Raw genomic sequence first — 19,373 nt, 5'->3', positions numbered from 1 at the left:
GGAAAGCTCCATCTGGTGGACAAACGGAGGGAAAGCAGTGGTTGTGTGTCCAGTGTATCCAGATCCTTTACTTAAAGTCCCTCTTGAATGAAACATGTTACTTGACTTGGGTGTTTGAGCTTCACTGTGGACAATGATGTGCGGAGACATTAGAAAGTTGTTTTCACATTCATGCTGAGTTTCTCTGTGCTCACCTTCAATCAGTTTACCACATGGATGCACGAGCAGGATTTCATGACATCACAGTGAGTTTGGAAGTCCATCATGGGCCAATATGGCAGCATTTTAATGTTGCAGCTGGTCGGGATGGAGCTTATTTAAACTACTTTATATACTGCTGGTCATTTACTTTACAAAAAAAGCAAAGCATCATATTTCTCTATTCACATGGGGTTTAACCGTATTTAAATGTAATTTCATAATGTGTTTCTTTTGCACTTTGTCTTCATGTTTTATATAAGGCACTTTGAATTGCCTTGTTGAAATGTGCTGTTTAAATAAACTTGTCTTGCTTTGCCTTTTGCTAACCTGCCACTAATGGAGGAAAACATATTAATAATAGTTATATTTTTCATGTTGTGGTTGCAAAATATTCGAGTAGCCCATAGCTGCAATTAAACCATCAGATCATCCAAACTTTTTGTTCGGCATGCTCCTGCGAGAGATAGGGCGACAAATGATTAACAACAGATGGTATTATGAATGGGATGCATAATGAATAAAAATCTAATTATAAACTGATTTGTGGTCGGGTTCCCACTGCTCCACACTCCGTACACAAGGAAGACATTTTACACTGGAGCCCCGCAGCTGTGGGACCCCCTACCTGAGGAACTTAGGTTAGTTTTATTCTTGGTTTTGTTTTTTTAAACACAGTAAATAATTTGTTTGTCTGGTTTTTATCCCTCTTTCATCAGTTACCAGTTTATTTTATGAACTCGGTTTTATTATGTTCTATGTTTGTTGTTTGTCGTTTGTTGTTTTTATCTCGACTGTGGATACTATTTCATTGTGTTCTGTAAAGCACTTTGTAACTGTGTTTTGAAAAGTGCTATACAAATAAGTTAATTATTATTTGCGGTCGTCTGATTTGCTGACTGACACTTTGGTCTCATCACTTTGGACAAAATAAGAAGGAAACCCACACGTCTATCGATGCTTTGAATACTTCTCCAGAGCTAAATGCAAATAAGCAAGCCGGGAAACAGATCCATGATATAATCTTTTATTTTAACCCATGGGATTTAACTTTTACAGTGCATTTCTTTACAACAATAATTCATTAAGTGACAGGTTTGAGCCACCACTACAGATCAGATAACTATGTATGTTACATTTCTGAGTTCCTCTTAGAGATTTCGACTTCATGAACACCGTGTGAAAAAATCCCAAATATTAGACAATGGATAACTAATTCAGTGACATCCGATCATCCATTGAAACGTTAGACTCTTATCGCCATCGCACCATCTGTTACTCTTTAGTTGTCTCAGTGTTATCAAGCAGCTAACTATCTGTACCAATAAAACATACAGAGAGGTGACAAATTAGAAACCTGCTGCCATCCAGAAGAAAGAAAAAGGCTTTAAAAATAGACAAAACAAAATATGGCACTATTGTCTCAACAACCAGTAGACACAAACACAGATTTTTTTCAAAAGGGGATTGTGGCCAAACTCCCCTAAACAGAACAAGAAACTCCAAGCACTTCGTTCAGTCTGTACTGCCAGTTAACAATCTGAGGAGTCATCAGTCAGGTGGACATCATTCATTCATTCACAAACATCTCAGCAGAAGAACCTTGCCCCCGTCACATCACAGAATCCCGACAGTACCTTCAAATGACATTTTATCACATCAGAAGACGTTACAGAAATCTGTTCCCAACATCATCGTGTTCTCTTCCTCTTAACACTTCAGTACACGTCCCACAAAACCAACCACACGCAGCATTGCATCGCTCGGTTCACGCACATCCCTCAGAACGTCGAAACATGGCTATACTGGAGAAAAGCATTGATAAAGACAGAACCACATTGACTGTGCATATACAATTTGAAAACACATTGCAGCAATGAAACACATATACGACCCACCAAATGCACATAAACTCGATCCAGTTATCCATTACATATTACATTCAGGCTCCAAGAAAAAAAGATGCAATGACAAAGTAAACAGCAGATTTCTCCCTTTTACTCAAGTTTGGTCTCAAATTCCCTCGAATACACGACAGCTAGTAGTGCACAAAAATAAGAATACAAAATTAGACTTTTAAATACTGTAGCAGCAATTCTTTTCTGTTAAAGTTGAAAGCCTCCAGTAGTACAGGTAAAGGCTTTGGAGTCACCCCGACACGTAGGAAGGGTGAGCGATTGTCCTGTGAAGTGCGAGACAGTGTCTGTAAGGAGGGTGCGCAGGTGTTTGGTACTAAAGGTGTCGACAGGTTGGAGAAGTGTCTCGGACGGGACACCACTAGAGGACTGAGCCGTGCTGAGGCAGCTGGACGCTGCAGTGCTCCGGCCTGAAAATGTCTTTGAACAGAAGGGGTTTGTTCCCCCCGCTTGTTCCCCCCATCTCACACTTTCCCTTTCCTCCGCCTCTCAGACAGTCTCACAGTGCATCTCGGCTCCCAAACCGAGCCTCCCAAAGAGTAACAATTCCTCCTCATCTCCCCCCCCAGCAGCCAAAACCACAGCAGGTTTTGGGTTACAACGGGGCGCTCAGCTCATCAGTCCAAAAGGAGCAGGACAGAGCCGAGGCGGGCCATGCTACGCAACGCTTCTCTCAGCTGGAGGCTGTGGCGATGGCCTTCTTGAGCTGCTGGCTGCGGATCTCGCGGGTGCGGGACTCCAGGAGCAGGTCGTGGCAGATGATGCAGACCAACACCGGGTCATACAGCTGCTGGTCTGGGATTGGCAGCTTCAGATGACAACAGTCTTTACAGAACACATTGCCACAGTTCCTGAAGATGGAGAGAAAACTGGAAGTTAAGTTTTTAAACATAACAGTTTTGTATTTTAATCAGCAGCCTGGACCAAACAAGTATTTAACTGCACAGAAAACCTTCTAGTATTTTTCAAGCAGTGTGCATGTGTTGAGTCTGATCTAAATAGATTTCTCTCCTGTGTTAATGACTTAAGAATTGGCTGAAAAAAGGTTTTGCTTTATTTTGAAAAAATATCTATATCTATAGATCTAGATGTAGAGTGTATAGTCATGTAAATTTAAACTACCTAAAACATGGATGCTTTTAGTCCTATTTAGACCATGTGTGTGATGCATCTCAGCCTCTTGTGGCCAAAATAAGTATTACAACAACAAACACATGGAGAAACAACTATTTAGATCAGATTTAGTTAATGGATCTGCATTAAAGAAATGTTTTCTCACTTGCTTCTCAGGGCTTCCGTAGTTAACTTACATGACTTTATGGGATTGAAAAGGGTAAATAGCGATGTTTACAGAATGCATGTAATAGTTACCTACATCCACTGTAGCATACATTTAGTCAATCCCCTGTACTCAGAGTTATGCTCTGTCTGTTATGAATGTCTTTCCATTCTCAGTTTTTTAGTGGAACATAAAAATAATTCTCTGGCTAACCAAAGAGCCTTACATTCTGAAACAATGGGCCAAAGCTTTGTTTATAGCCTTGACAAACACAAAGCAAAGTGCGTCTTTGAATTGCAGGCTTCCACTTTGGCAGGATTGTGCGGCAACATTAGAGTGCCAGGAGAAATGTGTATATAAAAAACTGCCGGCGTTTAGAAGAACCTTGTAAGCTCTCCTGAGCAAACCTTCATGTGATGCTTGAAGTGAAGTGAAAACACAAATCAGGATGCTGTTGAACCAAATCTTAAAGCAGCTTAAAGACAAAATCAGAGTTTAACTTTTTGGGAAAGACACTTTTTTTGAGAGTCTTCCCTTCCAACTCTCAGCAAGACAGTGAATAAACGTATTTCTAAAAATGTCAAACTATTCCAACAACAGTGTTTGGCTTATACTGTATATTTATATTTTTGGATTCAACACTAATGTTGTTTTTCCTTCAAATGTTTCATTTGTGAGTAAATGTGATATTTTAAGATTCTTTGTGTTCTCGTGTGTGTTAATGTCAGAAAAGCACAGTGAAGCCCCACCTGCAGTGGTGACGTCTCTTAGCTATCCAGAACTCGCAGTCACAGTTGAAACAATGGGAGGCCATGTGGTCGGGCACCCACCTCGTGACCTACACACACACACACACACACACACAAAGACATCTCTATCAGGGTGAACAGGTGAGGGGGAGGAAGAAAGGAAGGAGAGGAAGTTATTCTCGACGATGGAGCACCAAGAGACGCTGACCTCTGTGTCCTTGCTCTCCACTCGATCCCAGCTGCCCTCAGACAGACGGTCCTCGCTGTGGGTGGACAGAGAGTCCTCCTCGTTACTGTTGTCTGACTCCCGCAGACACGTCTGCAAACAAAGAGAGAGCAGAACACAGACCGGAATGAGAGAAGAAAACGTCTTGAGGATAATCAAAAGTAAACATTGACCAATGTCGCAGACGGAAGAAAGCTTCTAGCACTGGGCTGTCGGGCATTATTGTCATCACTGACAAAACTCACAATGTCGTCCTCGTAGTCGATGTCTGGCTCCGAGGGAGGGGTGCTGTACTGTTTACTCTCCAGCCTCATCTGCAGCTGTCGCACCTGCTGCCTCAGCACCTCTACCTCCTGCTTGTAGCCGGCCTCGATCTGCCGCAGCCTCTGCTGCACAGCGTCCATAGGCACTGGCAGCCCGTCATCATCCAGGTAAGCTGGGGCCTGGGGTGGGGGCGGGGAGCTGGAAGCGGAGGGCGAGGAGTATGACACGGGCAGGAGTTGATGGCCTGCCATGGAGTAGCTGTTGATGGCGGTGGGGGCGGCGGCAGCAGGCGCACAAAGGCCGCTGTAACCTGCACCCCTTGCAGCAGATAGCCATCCAGCCTGCAGGGGGCTGCTGGGATAACAAAGAGCCTCTCTGCGGCAGCACTGGGACCCGTTGGGGATGGCGAAACCCTGGGAGCGGAGCAGCTTGCTGGCGAGCCGGCGGCTCTGGTAAGCATTGTGCTGCAAGGCGCGGCTGACGCCAGAGTGAGTGGCGCTATTGCAGGCGGACTGGACCAGACCCTGGACGCTCTCCCAATGGGAGCCGAGCAGAGACAGGTCCGTGAGCTGGCTCTGAGAGATCAGGTGGCGAGCTGCTACCTGGGCACAGTCCACAGGAGCTACTGCAACCGTTAACACGGGCTCTCTTCCTTTCACCTCATCGGTCCTCAAGTCCTCTTTCTCCTTCTCAGGCTGCTCCTCAGGTTGCTCCTCGGGTTGCTTCTGAAGTTGTTCCTGGGGTTGCTTCTGAAGTTGCTCCTCGGGTTGCTCCTCGGGTTGCTTCTGAAGTTGCTCCTCGGGTTGCTTCTGAAGTTGCTCCTTGGGTTGCTTCTGAAGTTGCTCCTCAGGTTGCTTCTGAAGTTGCTCCTCAGGTTGCTTCTGAAGTTGCTCCTTGGGTTGCTTCTGAAGTTGCTCCTCAGGTTGCTTCTGAAGTTGCTCCTCAGGTTGCTTCTGAAATTTCTTCTCGGGTTGCTCCTGAGGTTGCTCCTGAGGTTGCTCCTGAGGTTGCTTCTCAGGCTGCTTCTCAGGCAGCTTCTCAGGCAGCTCCTCGTCATTAAAAGGATTCTGGGTAAGATCCTGGCTCTCTGCGGGAGGCAGCTCTCCCTCACCTGTGAGAGTCTCTGTGGAGTCCTCCATGGGAAGGAGTGGTGTTAGCTGCTTCAGAGCCAGCAGGTCTGCAGATTCTGAGAGGCCGTTTTCTTGGCTGTCACCGTGGCCGTTAAACAGCCAGGTGGGTGCGGTGGCTGCAGGCTCCAAGCCGTTGCAGGGGAGAGTTAAGCACGGCTCTGACTTATGAGTGGGTGACGTGGTGTTCTCAGCAGTCCTACAGGGGCTCTCAGGCTCCAGCGGAGGTGGCAGGAGTGGAGGGTTAGTGATCTGAGGCAAAGCCTGTTGGAGAACAGGAGCGAGAAAGGGAGTGTGAGCGGGCGGGAGGTACTCAATGAGAGGGACGGGGGGAAGGGGCAGAGAGGGCAGGGGCTGCGTGGTGAGACAGGGCTCCTCCACTGCGTCCTCACAGCGCTCTTCAGCCGGGACACCCTCTGAGGTCTTGGCAGGACTCTGAAGTAAAGGTTCCCCGTCTCTGCTCTCCAGATCAGTGTCAGATGTGACCTCATCAGAGATGTCTGCAGAGGTGTCCTCCAGGTCTGGTGAGGGCTCCGGGGCAGAGCGACCCTCCTGGCAGTGCTTATTGAGATTTGGGTCGCTGGAAGTGCGAGTCAGGGGCACCCCGTTCTCAAAAGCTGACAGCAGGTTGTCCATGGAGCGGGTCTTGGGAAGTCTGGAAATCAAAAATACAAAAAAAGGGTTTGTTTTTGTAGAAAACGGGGATGATACAATTTTCTGTTTGGGACACTAGAGGGCAGTCTGGCTCTCTGTGGATTCATGTGGATCTCTGCAAGAACAGTAAGTACAGATCAGATATGCATCAACCGAACACACCTGTCCAGGGAACGGGAGGTGAGTTCGTCTCCGGTGACACTCGGGGGGAGGTAGAGCTCCATAGAATCGTCCACAGCGGTGCAGGGGGAGGAGGTGGGCAGGTAGACGGCTGTCCACAGCTGTAATGCTCGTGTGTGGCAGACTGGCTGCAGCACCTGGCAGACAAACAAGGGACGAGGACAATCCCAGAAGGTCAACATACAGTAATGATGGTGCTTCTTTATACTCCGTTAGTGTGGGTCTACCCTGCTGTAGGTGATGTATTATGGCAACTTCTATGCTTTTCTGAGAGGTCATTCACATAGTGTCAGGGTGATACTATGCATTAAATATATACAACTTACTTTGGGCCGGGTACCCCCAGGAAACCCACAAAAAGTAACAGGTAAGAAATACATTTATATAAATTCACCGGTAAAGATGAACTAAATGCGGGCGGACAGCAGGAGAGAACCCGTAGATTTTTATTTATTGTGAAAGCCTGTCTGGCACTGATTGCACGTAATGTGCCGATGACAGAGACCTTTGCTCGGCTGGATTTGTGATTCAAGTTTAAATCAGGGAAAATAAAATAAAGCCCTTTAACGTGAGTGACTGCGTAGTAACCTGTGTGTTTAATCACGGGTCTTATATTAAAAAGGGGCGGGTCCGGTACGGATTTGACTTGGAGATAATTGCAGGTAACTGGAAAGAACTGGACCCATGAGGGACTCTGGTTCAGCGCCTGAGAGAAGCAATCCTTAAATACCACTGTTCCTTTAAGTCACTCTTTCTTCAATAACTGAAAAGCTCAGTGGCTCAAAGCAAGAAGCGACCTCCTGTTGTTTCTGTCTTCAAGCATGAGTAATTATATAATAGGAATAGCATAGTCAAATGTGGTAAGTACCATATCATGACTGGGGATGTAGAGGAAGTTCTGGAAGTTCTTGTTTCCATTGCGAAGCAGGGACCACACGGAGCAGGTGCGTTTGTAGATGTTCTTCGCCTCCCTCTCGCGAGCGTTGTTGCACAGGAAGGTGCCGTAAAGACACGAGTACGTGTGCTGCACCAACTTGACCTGGACACACGTGGGAAACAGAACATGAAGTCAGGCCTTTCACAATGGCAGTGATTATAGATTATATAGATTATAGCTATAGTCTGAGAGCGATCTGCCAATTCAATGTAACAGCTGACTGACGCAACAACATTACCATGTGATGACAATCAATTCTTATTGACTGCAACATTTTCAAGGCAATGGCTCAAGGATTAGAATAGTATGTAAAAAAAAAAGATTGATAATATGAAAGTTAACATCATTACACATCTTTTAAGAAGGTTACATGTAATTCCAAGTTAAATGCATCTTTAAAAAGAAAGAAAAGTAACATTAATGGAAAGAGAGAGAAGTGAAGAGCACTGTTCGACTACCCACCAGGAAGGCCTCGTTGAACTCAAACAGGCAGGGGAACTGTTTGAGCAGCTGGTGAACACAGTCCAGCCACTGCAGGAAGACGGGACACTGCTCGCTCACGTCGTCAGCGTTCTCCTGGTGACCGCAGCGGTCCCCAAACTTATGACCGTAGTCCAGCCACTCAGTCTCCACAAGCACCTGGAAACCCTACGGACGACACGGTAGTCAGTACTGAAGATAATAATATTACAGTGCAACAGAAAGTACGCTCCACTGCCACACACTCTTCTTCCTTGTGAAAACCTGCCGCCTGAGTGACCCACAATGCAACTCGAGCGCCGACGGCTCGGTCAGAGATTTAGGTGTAGTATGCTAGAAGTGGCTAATGTAGCATTGAGCCGCTCGCCTCAAGCAGAGAAGAGCAACAGACTAGAGTAGGGTGTAAGATGATATTCATACACTTCTGCATCTATATCTACGTAACATCGTCTGTTTACACGTTATATTTACTTAAATTGTTTATCTAAAAGAATCTTGTAAGTCCTTTTATTTGTTTACTGGTACTGTACTAGTGCTATCATGTTGGATGCTATGTGACTGTCCACCGTTCTGATTGCATGTGGCGGTGAGTTTTTTATACAATGACAGTTTTCCTAAAATGAGAATGAAACAAATCGCAATATAACACCTTGCTTGCAAATGACTATCGTAACCCTCTGGGGTCTGGTAAACTCACTTCTTTCTGACTTCAAAGCAGTTTACATTTGACTATAAACAGATTGAATGTTGAACATAAATCGGTTCCCCTTTAATACTACGTGTATGACAAGAATATCTAAAATCCTACTATGCAACATTTTGTGGCCACACTGTGCAGACTCTCACCTCTAACGTCCTGTAGTAGGGGTCCAGGAGGATCTTGGAGAGGGCTACAATCTGTGGTGTGCGGTCCCACCCGTCCGAACAGTGCACCAGGACCGGACGGCCCTCCCTCTCCACCGCCGAACACACCAGAGTGGCTGCCTTCAGCATGACGGACAGGTGCTGCAACCAACGGGTGCTCTCAAGTGCCGAAAGCCAGCTGGAAACACAGAGGTGACTGAGATGAGGACAGATCTATATAGAGCCTGTCCCAACTGGTGAAGTGATCTGGAGCTAGATACTGTATACATACATCAGTGTTGGTTGCTCAGGGTTAAGCTAGACCAGGTTATTAGGCTGATGGGGTTAAGAGGAGGAGGCCTCTGACCTATATCTTTGGAGGCCTCCCTGCGTCATTACACACCTATACCAGAATAACAACAAGCCTTAAAATAACATGGTGTGACGTCACAGCAGCTGGGTTAACCATTGTACTGTACATACAGTCACAGATGTAAACACCCGAGTAAAAAACACACAGCTGGTAAAAACACACAGATGTAAACACCCGAGTAAAAAACACACAGCTGGTAAAAACACACAGATGTAAACACCCGAGTAAAAAACACACAGCTGGTAAAAACACACAGATGTAAACACCCTAACAAACGGACACACACGTATCCACTGTCGGTGTGCACAGACAGACAGCTGGCCGGCCCAGCAGGAAGGGGACTGAACTGTGGCAGCATTCCCATCTCTGTGTGGTGTTGCCTTACTGTGAGGTGAAACCATGAAAACGGGGGAGGGGGAGGGGGAGGAAGAGGGAGGCACTAATGAAGGCAGAGCCGCTCAGAGAGAAAGGTCAAACAGGTTGACTTACTTTCCTGGATCGGGGATCTGACTGCAGACGGTCCTCAGAGCCTGGAAGCTGTTCCGGATGGCGTGGATGTTGGCCATTCCCATGAACATCACCTCGCAGTTGGGGTAGTACTCTGAATACAAACAAACAAACAACTCTGATGAAGGTCATAAGACATGAACAACAGTAGCATTACGGGTTCAGATTATGGTGTTTTTAGCATCTTCGTCGATGGTATTTAGCAGTAAGTCTGTCACGGCTGGCAGTAATCACTTGCTTACTGATGACATTTCTTTACATTCAAAGCTTCTATTGAGATTTCTTTATTATTGTGGTATATAAATCTAATTTATGCTGCTAAACCGCCCCCGTGATGCAGGTGCGTGCCTCCCTTTGTGTGAGGCAAGCGGGTCATAAACTGTTTTTGATACAGTGAAAATGTTTTTGAAACGCTAAACGCAAATAAATATGGATTGAAGCAGAATATTTTGTGGGATAAAAACATCATGGAAATGATTGCATCTCTCCTTTCTCAATACATTTGGACTTTACAACGCTCTGGAGTTTTGGAAATGTTTGGATCATACAAGTTGGAAATAATCCTACACAACCTCTGGAATCTAATTTTACAAGTAATATAATACTAATAATATATTAGTGTAGCCTAATCTTTATTTAGTTTAAACACAATAACAAAAAAACTAAAAAAAGCAGCTGTGTAGCATTTGAATGTCAACGTTACGCATGAAACACAATGTGGCATTGTGCAGATTAAGGACACCGGTTACAATCCAGAACAGAGCAGCGCTTTCTTAAATAGACGCGTGATTAAAAGCAGCTCAGACCAACTTGATACTTTTAGTTTTTGCGGGTAGCTACAGACCTGATTGGAGAATTGATTAAAAACACAACATCTGACATATCACCTTTCAAAGTTGTTATAGCAAACAATTGCCCTTTTGTGCACATCCAGCAATTATGGGGCAATATTAGCAAATCGTGTTTCTAGCCACCCGAGACCCAATATTGACTTTTAGCTGTGTTTTGGTCGCCTTCACCTTTTTAGATGTTTGCCGTTTGAACAGCGGGTTGCGATCGGGGTTCCTACACTTTAAGGCAAGTTAGATTTAAGACTTTTAAATACTTTTTTAATGCCACTTGGAATTAAATTTAAGATAAATATGTTGCTGTTTTTTCCAGCTGCGATATGCTATAGGCATTTGGTAAATATTTAAGAAAAACATATGTTACAATTATTTGGGGATTTTACATTTGAGAGATTGATTTAGGAGATTTTAATATCAATATCTTTAGATGAATGAATTCAATGACTTCTTAAAGATCCGTCGGAGCCGTTTGGATGTCTGCCATTCGATCTAGGCAGGCAGCGTACAGTGGGTCTGTTAGATTCTTTTCTAAAAATGTTATTAATAAATGTTGAAATGAATTGAAACGTTGCCTCTGATCTCATATTTTACAAAAGGCTAAATTCATTCAATTCTTTCACACTTTCTAAATGTTTGGTTGCACCAACCTTCACATTCGCAGCCTCCGCCCTTGGCTCTGTTGGCCACTGCGGCAGTGTATGAGCGAGCGTCCAGAATCAACAGCTTCTGTGGCACAGTGTTCTCATCGCAGCCCGAGCCGCCCGTCAGAGAAGAGTCTGGAGGACAGAGAGAGGATTTCTTTTAATGTTACGAGTGGTTATGTGACTCGGACTGCCGGGGAGAGGAAGAGAGAGAACGCGTGAAGAAGGGAATTAGAGAAGTGCCAGGGACATGATTAACAGAAACTGAATCTATTTGTGACCTACTTAAAAATCAATATCTCCTCCTGCTGACACAACCACAGTGTTGCTATAGGTAACAATCAGTCAAGAGACCTGCTGTCAATAGCTGCCACAGAGAAAGATGAGGAATTACTCTTGAGCTTGCAACTACACTACTCTGCAGTCAGTCGGTGTTGTGCTGCCAGTAATGGAGTTAAAGAGCCTTTCAGACAAGCACGTCACATGTCACTCTGTGCGTGCACTTGTAATTTGATGTATTGGCATCATCTTTGAAAAATAAGCAAAATTAAAAAATAGCAAAAGATCAACAAAAAACAAACAAAACAGAGTTTGAAAAAGATGCACAGAGTTGCTTTTCTGTATAAGTTGCAGTGACAAGTTGTCACAGTTGAAGCCTAAATAACATTTCTGTAGCTAAGTCTGATTCTAATGCAATAACATGCACGATACTGAATGCACTTCCTTTTAAAATGGGAGCATGTAACAAGTCAGGAAAATGGCCATGAATGGGACTTTATGCAACTTTATCCACTATAAATTGTAATCTCCGCCAGGCGTCATTTATGACCGTGTGCACAAGGACCTCTCGTGGGTGCGGTAGTTCACAGTTTTTGAAATGACCCATTTTATTGACCGTTTTATACAGTCGTTGACTGTTGTCTCCTCTTAACTAGGAGCTGCAAGTGATCAACAACTGCTTCAGTAGCAAAAAGGCATTTCCGTCAATCAGCTCGGCTAAAAACAAGCCTTACTGAACTCTACTGAGCGCACTTTTCTAGTTGACAATTTATTTTCCGAACTAGCTCAGTGTCTGTAGACATAATTAAAGGCTGTATTTCTTGGCACTTATCTTTTAGCATCTTTATCCGCTGGTAGTCCAAGGAAAATGAATGACGCATGTTAATAATGTAAATTATTGTCTTCCTTCCGAGTCATAAGGACGTTTTCACAAAATCAGCCAGAATTAAAATGTATTCTTGATAGCCACTTTGCTCTAACAGTGAATGTGCAAAATAAATCAAACTGCTTTACCGAAATCACTATCGGAGGAGTCGGGAGCTTCACCGCGTTGTCGGCAGGCTGGAGCTCCGCAGGTACCCTTGGCTCCGGTGTCCATCTGACACGCCTTGGCGATGGATGTCACCAAGTACTCATCATCCGTGTTTCTCCAGCCCCACCAGCTGATCTCAGGCTGGCTGCAACGGGAGATCACCGCCCCGTTCTTCTGGTGCCTGCAATTCAAGGTTATAGAGTCAGTACAGATCGAAATATCATAAAGGGAAAATACTTTATGACTGTCAGTTAACACACCTGTAGACCACCACAGGGATCCTCTTCCAGGATCTGAACGAACCCACACTCTCCAGCTCCTTGTCTGTGATCCATATTGGAACCAGAAGCTTCTGTGGGTAGCTGGAGCACAGCCTGTGGACATGAAGGACCGATTGTTTTCATAGAGGAACGTTAAAAGTTTATCCTGCTGCAAACATTATACAGCCAGGCTGACTTAACTTAGACATAGCTGCAACCAACAAGAGGCTTTCAGTGGAAAAAAGAAGAGAAAATAGTGCTTTGGACTGCGGCAAACAACCTTCATAGGCATTCTGGTGTTCAAGGTCACTACTTCATCAAGAACTCTCAGCTCTGGCAGAGAACAATTCACAAACAGCCTGACTCCATCTGTCTCCTCCTCCTCTCTCATGATCCTTTCGTCAATGTCTATTCACCTGCTGACTGTCTGAGGAGGGAAGGGGAAGTGGAGTCAGAGACAGTGTGTGTGTGTGAGAGAGAGAGAGAGGGAAAGTGAAATACTGTGCTGAGTCATGGGCCTCAGCAGGCTGCAGCTTTGTTTAATTAGCCAGTTGTCCTGTGTGTCTTTCTCCCTCAGCAGGATGTGCTCTCTTGGGCCCTCCAAGCAGACTGACCTTATTTTTTTTGTAGCATTTACTTGCCCAGACAGCAAAGGAGACAAAAGAGTCTGACTGACACACACACACACACACACACACACACACACACACACACACACACACACACACACACACACACACACACACACACACACACACACATTATTTCTCTTTGATCGAGTGCTACAATGTTATTTGTGTGTGTTTATGTTTTAAGACTGGAGAGGTCAGACCAGACAAAGGAACATCTACACATTGACCCGCACTGTTGAATGAAGGCATTTAAAGGAATAGTCCGCTGCATATCTATCTTTTAAGTATTAAATAATCATATCTTGTAGGTTTAGAAGACGACTACGAAAAATCGTAAGTTCATTTTTGGAGACTGGTGGCTGTAGTCCGCTTGGCTTCACAGCCGTTACAATGGGTACCAATGGAAATCCGACACAGCAAAAGTATGTCAATTCTGGTCTTCTGTCGATTCGTCTCAACAATCCTTGAGTCCCCTATAAATCGCTAAATAAGCTACTTCCAGTAGCGCTCCAGAGCTATGAGGAGGCGACCGCGTGACGTGGAAGTAGTGTAGTTCATAAGTAAGCTAGTGCTTAAAATCTTGAAACAGTTTAATCAACGTCAACGTTAAAGAGAGTGGAGCTGAGACAGAGCCGGGTCAAAGTTCATTTTCTCCCCTGAGTTTTTGGCGCATATTCACTTCTTCCATTGGAGTTATTAGACTGAGGACCTGTGGCCAGTCTCCAGAAGGGGCGGGGAAGTTACAAAACACGTGACACAGAAAGAAAGTTGACTTTCTGAACAGTCTCAGGCATAATAACAATAATATATTAGATTTGTATAGCGCTTTTCTAGAAACTCAAAGACGCTTAAATATATTTGCTTATTTTGGAAAATTGGCAGGTTATTTGTGTTCTTTATTTTATAGATTTATGGACAACTATTTTTCGATGGACATCAGAGACAATAATAACCTCTGATAACTGTAAGTCACACCTAATGTAAAAATGATGTGCTGTGTATAACGTATGTGCTCAGTGTACTCTTGTAACTTAAACCCAACTCGACTACTATCCCCACCAAAAGTAACTGTAATTCAAGATGAACTCAAAACTCCCATTTCCTGACACAGTGCTGAGACACACGCACAGTTCAGTTTGGCGACATTGTGGTTACAGCATCTCTACTCCTGCCTGATTCCAGCCCTACTCTGTCACAGCTCTTAAAAAGCTCTTTCAAATGCTGTCACTCACCATTCACTCTCTAAACATCCATCAGGACTTGTTACAGTATTGTAAAGCTATCTGCTGTAACAGAGGTGCCGAGCTATATGTGGTAAAGTATCTGCGACGTACTTGAAGTTGCAGTTTATGTCTGACACTCTCCAGACGTTCTGCGTGTCAAAGCCCATCCTCTTGACCTCCATTTCCATTCTCTGGCGCACGTTATCACCTGCAGAGAGACAGGGAGAAAGAGAGAGAGAGAGAGAACATGAAGGGAGGAAATTATTTTAGGAATGTCAACATTCAACAAACTGTACAGTTTACTGTTGTGATAAAAGGGAAACTTTTGTATTTTCAACCTGGAACCGATTTGACCATGTTTTTGCGTCCAAGTGACGAACGGGTGCAACAACTTTTGATATTGGTGCAGTATTGAGCGAGAGCGCTGCAGCCGCCACACAGGCTGCAATGTAATCCTTCTGGGCAATGCCGCAGCGCCAACGTCCACTAACAGTGCTCGTTATTATGCCTATACAGTGTTTGTCGGACAACATTATTCCCTACAGATAAATAAAACGTTTTTCTTTACACTTTGCTTGATCCCGTCTGTTCGTTTTTGGGTCGAACAAAGTCTCACTGAAGTCTCACTCTGAAATCTCACGAGACGTGACTTGTTGCCGGAAGACAGCGGTGGAAACGGGAGTAAGAGTTGTAGAGAGGCGTACCGGTGTTTTCAGAGTTTCTTGTGTTAGAGTACAAAAAGCGTAGCTTAGTGTTATCTAAAAATGTTTAGCTGTTGTCGACCATGTGGACGCGACAAAGACTTCTTAACAACTTCTCAGAGTGAGACTTGTTTGGACACAAAACAGAACGGATCAAGGGAAACGTGAAGAAAAGGATTTCATTTCTCAGAATGTTGTCAAACACTTATAATAACAATCTGAGCTGTCAGTGGCAAAAACAAGCACTTTTAGAGGATGACACGGACTCTCACTCCATCCTGGAACAATTTATAACACTTTAGTCCCCATTAGTGACTTAGACACAAAAGAATGGGAAAATAGGGGCTTGTTCCTGAAGTTACCCCTTAAGAGTGTGTGTGTGTGTGTGTGTGTGTGTGTGTGTGTGTGTGTGTGTGTTAATGACCTGGGCGACAGAGATGGACGTGCTGGTCTTCATCATCAGCGTTGCCTCCCAGACACCAGGCATGATAGGCCAAGGCGAACAGGTCCTCGAGCCGGGACGGGTGAGCAATGGCCCGGTTCAGACGCTTCACCCACTCCTGGCAGAGCTTGAACGTTGCAAAGTGGCATCTGAGGAGAACGAACGTGAAGATAAGAAAGCCGAGTGAGATTCAACATTTCCAGCCTTGAATCAGGAGCTGGCACATCTGCTGTGACCATCTGAAGGCTCCACTGGCTTTGAACTTTACAGATGTCCATGAACACATGAGAATTTCAGTCTGCTGTGAAATAAAAACAGGCCTTGGTGTTTATTACTTGAAACACCTTTTTGAAGCAATGTGTGAGCAGGATTAGTGCTAGTTATACATTTGCCATCTGTTCTTGGTAAATGCTAATGCAGCGATCATCAGATCCAACAGCTCTAAATGCTACACGGCATACTCTTCACTTTTAAAAGCAGCGCAAACAACATCAATATGAGGACCATCTGCATCATCCTCATTTCATTCAGTATTCAATGCAACAAGTAGAAAAAAATTGTATCAGCTGGAAAATGATTTTACCGTTTCATCTCGCTGTAACTGTTTTATCGTTTCCTTGTAAATAATTGAACTGTATTTTATTCTAATGTTTTGCTTCTGTAGCTCGGCATTAGAGAACGTCCCTACACTGTGTAGGATTGTGTTTGTGACAAATGTTGTTTTGATTTTGACTTCAAAGTAACAAGATTGTTCTTTCCTGCTTTATATATATATAGCACATTATGATACTTAAGATTATTTTCATGACTGTCAATATGTTTTTCACGATTAACTGATTGTTAGATTAGTGTATAAAACGCCCACAACAACTTCCCAGAGCACAAGGTGTTCAAATCGCTCGCACTGTGCGACTTTACACGGATTATAAGGATATTAAACAGCAGCAAAGCTTCATAGTTGAGGAGCTGTCTGATGTCTTCTTTAATGATGAATAACTTGAACAACAATCAACTATAGAAATTGCTCTCAATTACATTTCTGTTGATTGACTAATCAATTAACTAGTTTCAGCATCATCGCACTTACAAAATATTGAAATCGTACAGGCTGGACCTTAAGTCTGTTGTCATACGAACACAAATGCTAAACAGAGAAGGGGTCATAGCCAGAAAGTAGGAAACCAACATGAATCTAAAACTATTAAATGGTTACTTTTCTTTCCACACGTTAAACCATTATTAATGACAACTCTGCTTTCTGGTAACACCTGAGCATCAGAAAACTGTATTAACTGTGAGAGCACAACGCATGATCTCCATAATCACTAATGCCATTAAACAATTCAGGAGCAGAGGCGAGAGGCTATATTAACATTACTTTAATACTAATGCAAGTCTGTAACCTTTATTTATACACCTGGGATTTGAATATAGATTAGCTGTTAAGCGTGGTCGTGTGTATAAAATGTCTCCTCACGGCCGGACAGAATTTAACTACTGTATTATTCATTACCGTATTTACTCTTGTTAAACCCTCTGAACCCCAGGCAGGATCCGGGCGCTCCCCCCCCCCCGCCCCGTCACATTTTACTACCTGAGGCCATGTTTTCACTAAAGTCCTGCACCCCTATGGAAACAAAGCAATCATGGCTAGAAGTAAACATTTATTTTGTGTAGCATAACAGTTATAATTTGTTTTATACAAAAAAAAGGAAAAAAACAGAATCTTAAGTGTTCAAGTGTTACCAATGTTTGGGGACTGGGGGGCTCAACGTGCTATACATGTAGTACTATTAACGCTTTTTACAACCTCTCCTCTGTTCTATGTAAAAATCCTGCAGTTCAGTTCAAGTTTCACTGAATTGTTTTTCATCTGTGTGATGTTTTCAGCAGAGGCCTTCATGATTCTCAGAGCGCTGAGGTGTTCAGAATGTAATGTTGTTGCTTTTTACAGGATCTGGTTAGTGCAAACGGTTTGTTTTTGGCAAAACTTTAAATGAGAAATGTAGAAGAAGGTGATTTTGATGAACGTATCACTAGTTTAAGCTTAGATTTGGCAACTCTACCTGACGCATTCAAGGATCTTTAAAATGAGAAAATCCGACAATAATTTTTGTTTTTAGTTTCTGGCTATGAATTTTTTAAGCAAAAGGGTTCAGAGGGTTAATAACGGCATTAATATGACACGTATAGTGTGCGAGTGAGCTGCTCTTCTTACCTTACAACTTTGGAGTCTTTGCAGATGATGTGCAGCTGGAACATATCTCTGCTCTCCACACTGTCTATCAGCCTGAGCGGCACCTGCAGGGGGAGACAGAGTGCATGTGTGATCAGCCTGATGGCCCGCTGTCAGAGCAGACGGCACATCTGCAGAGAGGTCACCACCCTCTGGTCTAGTACAGACTGAATCCAGGCTGAATACACAGTACAGCTTTAAGCTGACTGTAGTGGAGACGAAGGCCTCTGTAGTGTCTTAAATGTGTCTCTCGACCTCAGTTCTGACACAAAACAGCAGCTTTAAAACGTGTTGTCCACAGGATTGTATATTCTGCTGTCTAAGCTTTTTGTGTGGACTAAGTGTTAACAAAGGCGCTGCAAAGATTTATAAAATCGCCCACACAACTTCACTTTTGGTCAAACCCTTATGCAACAGCACTTTGTGCACCGTGAAAATACTATTTTATGTCTTATAGCAAACAAATAGTTCCTTCTTTTTGTATTAAGGCTCAAGGTCAGCCAACACACTGCACCACAATTTATTTTCTCCTTTGAACGCAAATTACAATTGAGTGCACTATAATAGTTTAAAACGAGGAGCTGAATGACTTCAGCTGTCTAGACAGTAGCAGAGGGTGGTGTTTTATCATAGGGTACTCACAGATATCTCATTGTCCACACCTGGGTAGGTCTAAAACACAGTGACACCATGGAGCACACACACACACACACACACACACACACACACACACACACACACACACTACACACACATATACACACACAGAGGGAGGGAGGGAAAGACACAAGACAGGAGGAAATGGAAAAACTATTAAACCATAAACATTCAGGAGAAAAAAGGAAATGAAGAGTTAAAAAGGAAATAAAACATCAAAGAGGTTGAAAGATAAGTGAATGTGCTACTTGCAGCACGTGAACGAGCTGAATGAAAATCGTGGAGAGAAAGACAAACATGGACAGGAGCAAAGGGCAAGAAAACAGCTTAGAAGTAGGGGGGTGAGTGGTAAAGGGGGGTGGGAGAGACGGGTTTTGTGGCATGTTGGCATTCATACAGAGGTCATCTGAGCTGCCGGGGTCAAGGCAGGACTCTGGACAGCAGTTTGATAAGGACTGTTAGTTGGTGACGTTTGAACTACAGTGCATTAATTTGACTCTCCTCCGCTACAGTAAGTCAAGGTGAAGAGGTAATATGAACATCATGGTGATCTGCCCTCGGCTCCTCCTCCTTTCTCAAATCCATGTCATCTTTTCCATAAGATGAATCCTTCTGGAAAAGGATGACTGGGATTTGGGGAAGGAGGAGGAATTTTGCTGCCAGTGAATGCAAACAATTGGCCCGTTTG

The 19,373-nt window shown here is 43.9% G+C and overlaps 1 protein-coding gene across 4 annotated transcripts in view; it reads right to left on the bottom strand.

The window, feature by feature from the left end:
- Positions 1-1,211: 1,211 nt before the first annotated feature.
- Positions 1,212-19,373, bottom strand: part of mtmr4 (myotubularin related protein 4) — a 46,100-nt gene continuing 27,938 nt past the window's right edge. For 3 of the 4 annotated variants that reach the window (XM_029447771.1, XM_029447772.1, XM_029447769.1), the window contains 16 exons: positions 18,671-18,700; positions 18,011-18,093; positions 15,775-15,941; positions 14,761-14,857; positions 12,795-12,908; positions 12,516-12,715; positions 11,229-11,357; positions 9,716-9,827; positions 8,857-9,052; positions 7,993-8,178; positions 7,462-7,632; positions 6,576-6,730; positions 4,614-6,414; positions 4,351-4,461; positions 4,143-4,231; positions 1,212-2,965 (listed from right to left, as the gene is read on the bottom strand). In XM_029447771.1, coding sequence (XP_029303631.1) covers positions 2,788-2,965; positions 4,143-4,231; positions 4,351-4,461; positions 4,614-6,414; positions 6,576-6,730; positions 7,462-7,632; positions 7,993-8,178; positions 8,857-9,052; positions 9,716-9,827; positions 11,229-11,357; positions 12,516-12,715; positions 12,795-12,908; positions 14,761-14,857; positions 15,775-15,941; positions 18,011-18,093; positions 18,671-18,700 — 3,819 coding nt within the window. In that variant the 3' untranslated portion in view covers positions 1,212-2,787. The remainder of the gene's footprint in view (positions 2,966-4,142; positions 4,232-4,350; positions 4,462-4,613; positions 6,415-6,575; positions 6,731-7,461; positions 7,633-7,992; positions 8,179-8,856; positions 9,053-9,715; positions 9,828-11,228; positions 11,358-12,515; positions 12,716-12,794; positions 12,909-14,760; positions 14,858-15,774; positions 15,942-18,010; positions 18,094-18,670; positions 18,701-19,373) is intronic. The other variant, XM_029447770.1, reaches the window with a different exon arrangement.

The sequence above is a fragment of the Cottoperca gobio genome, chromosome 14 (assembly GCF_900634415.1).
Source record: "Cottoperca gobio chromosome 14, fCotGob3.1, whole genome shotgun sequence".
Taxonomy (NCBI): domain Eukaryota; kingdom Metazoa; phylum Chordata; class Actinopteri; order Perciformes; family Bovichtidae; genus Cottoperca; species Cottoperca gobio.
This window is presented reverse-complemented; position numbering and strand designations above follow the sequence as displayed.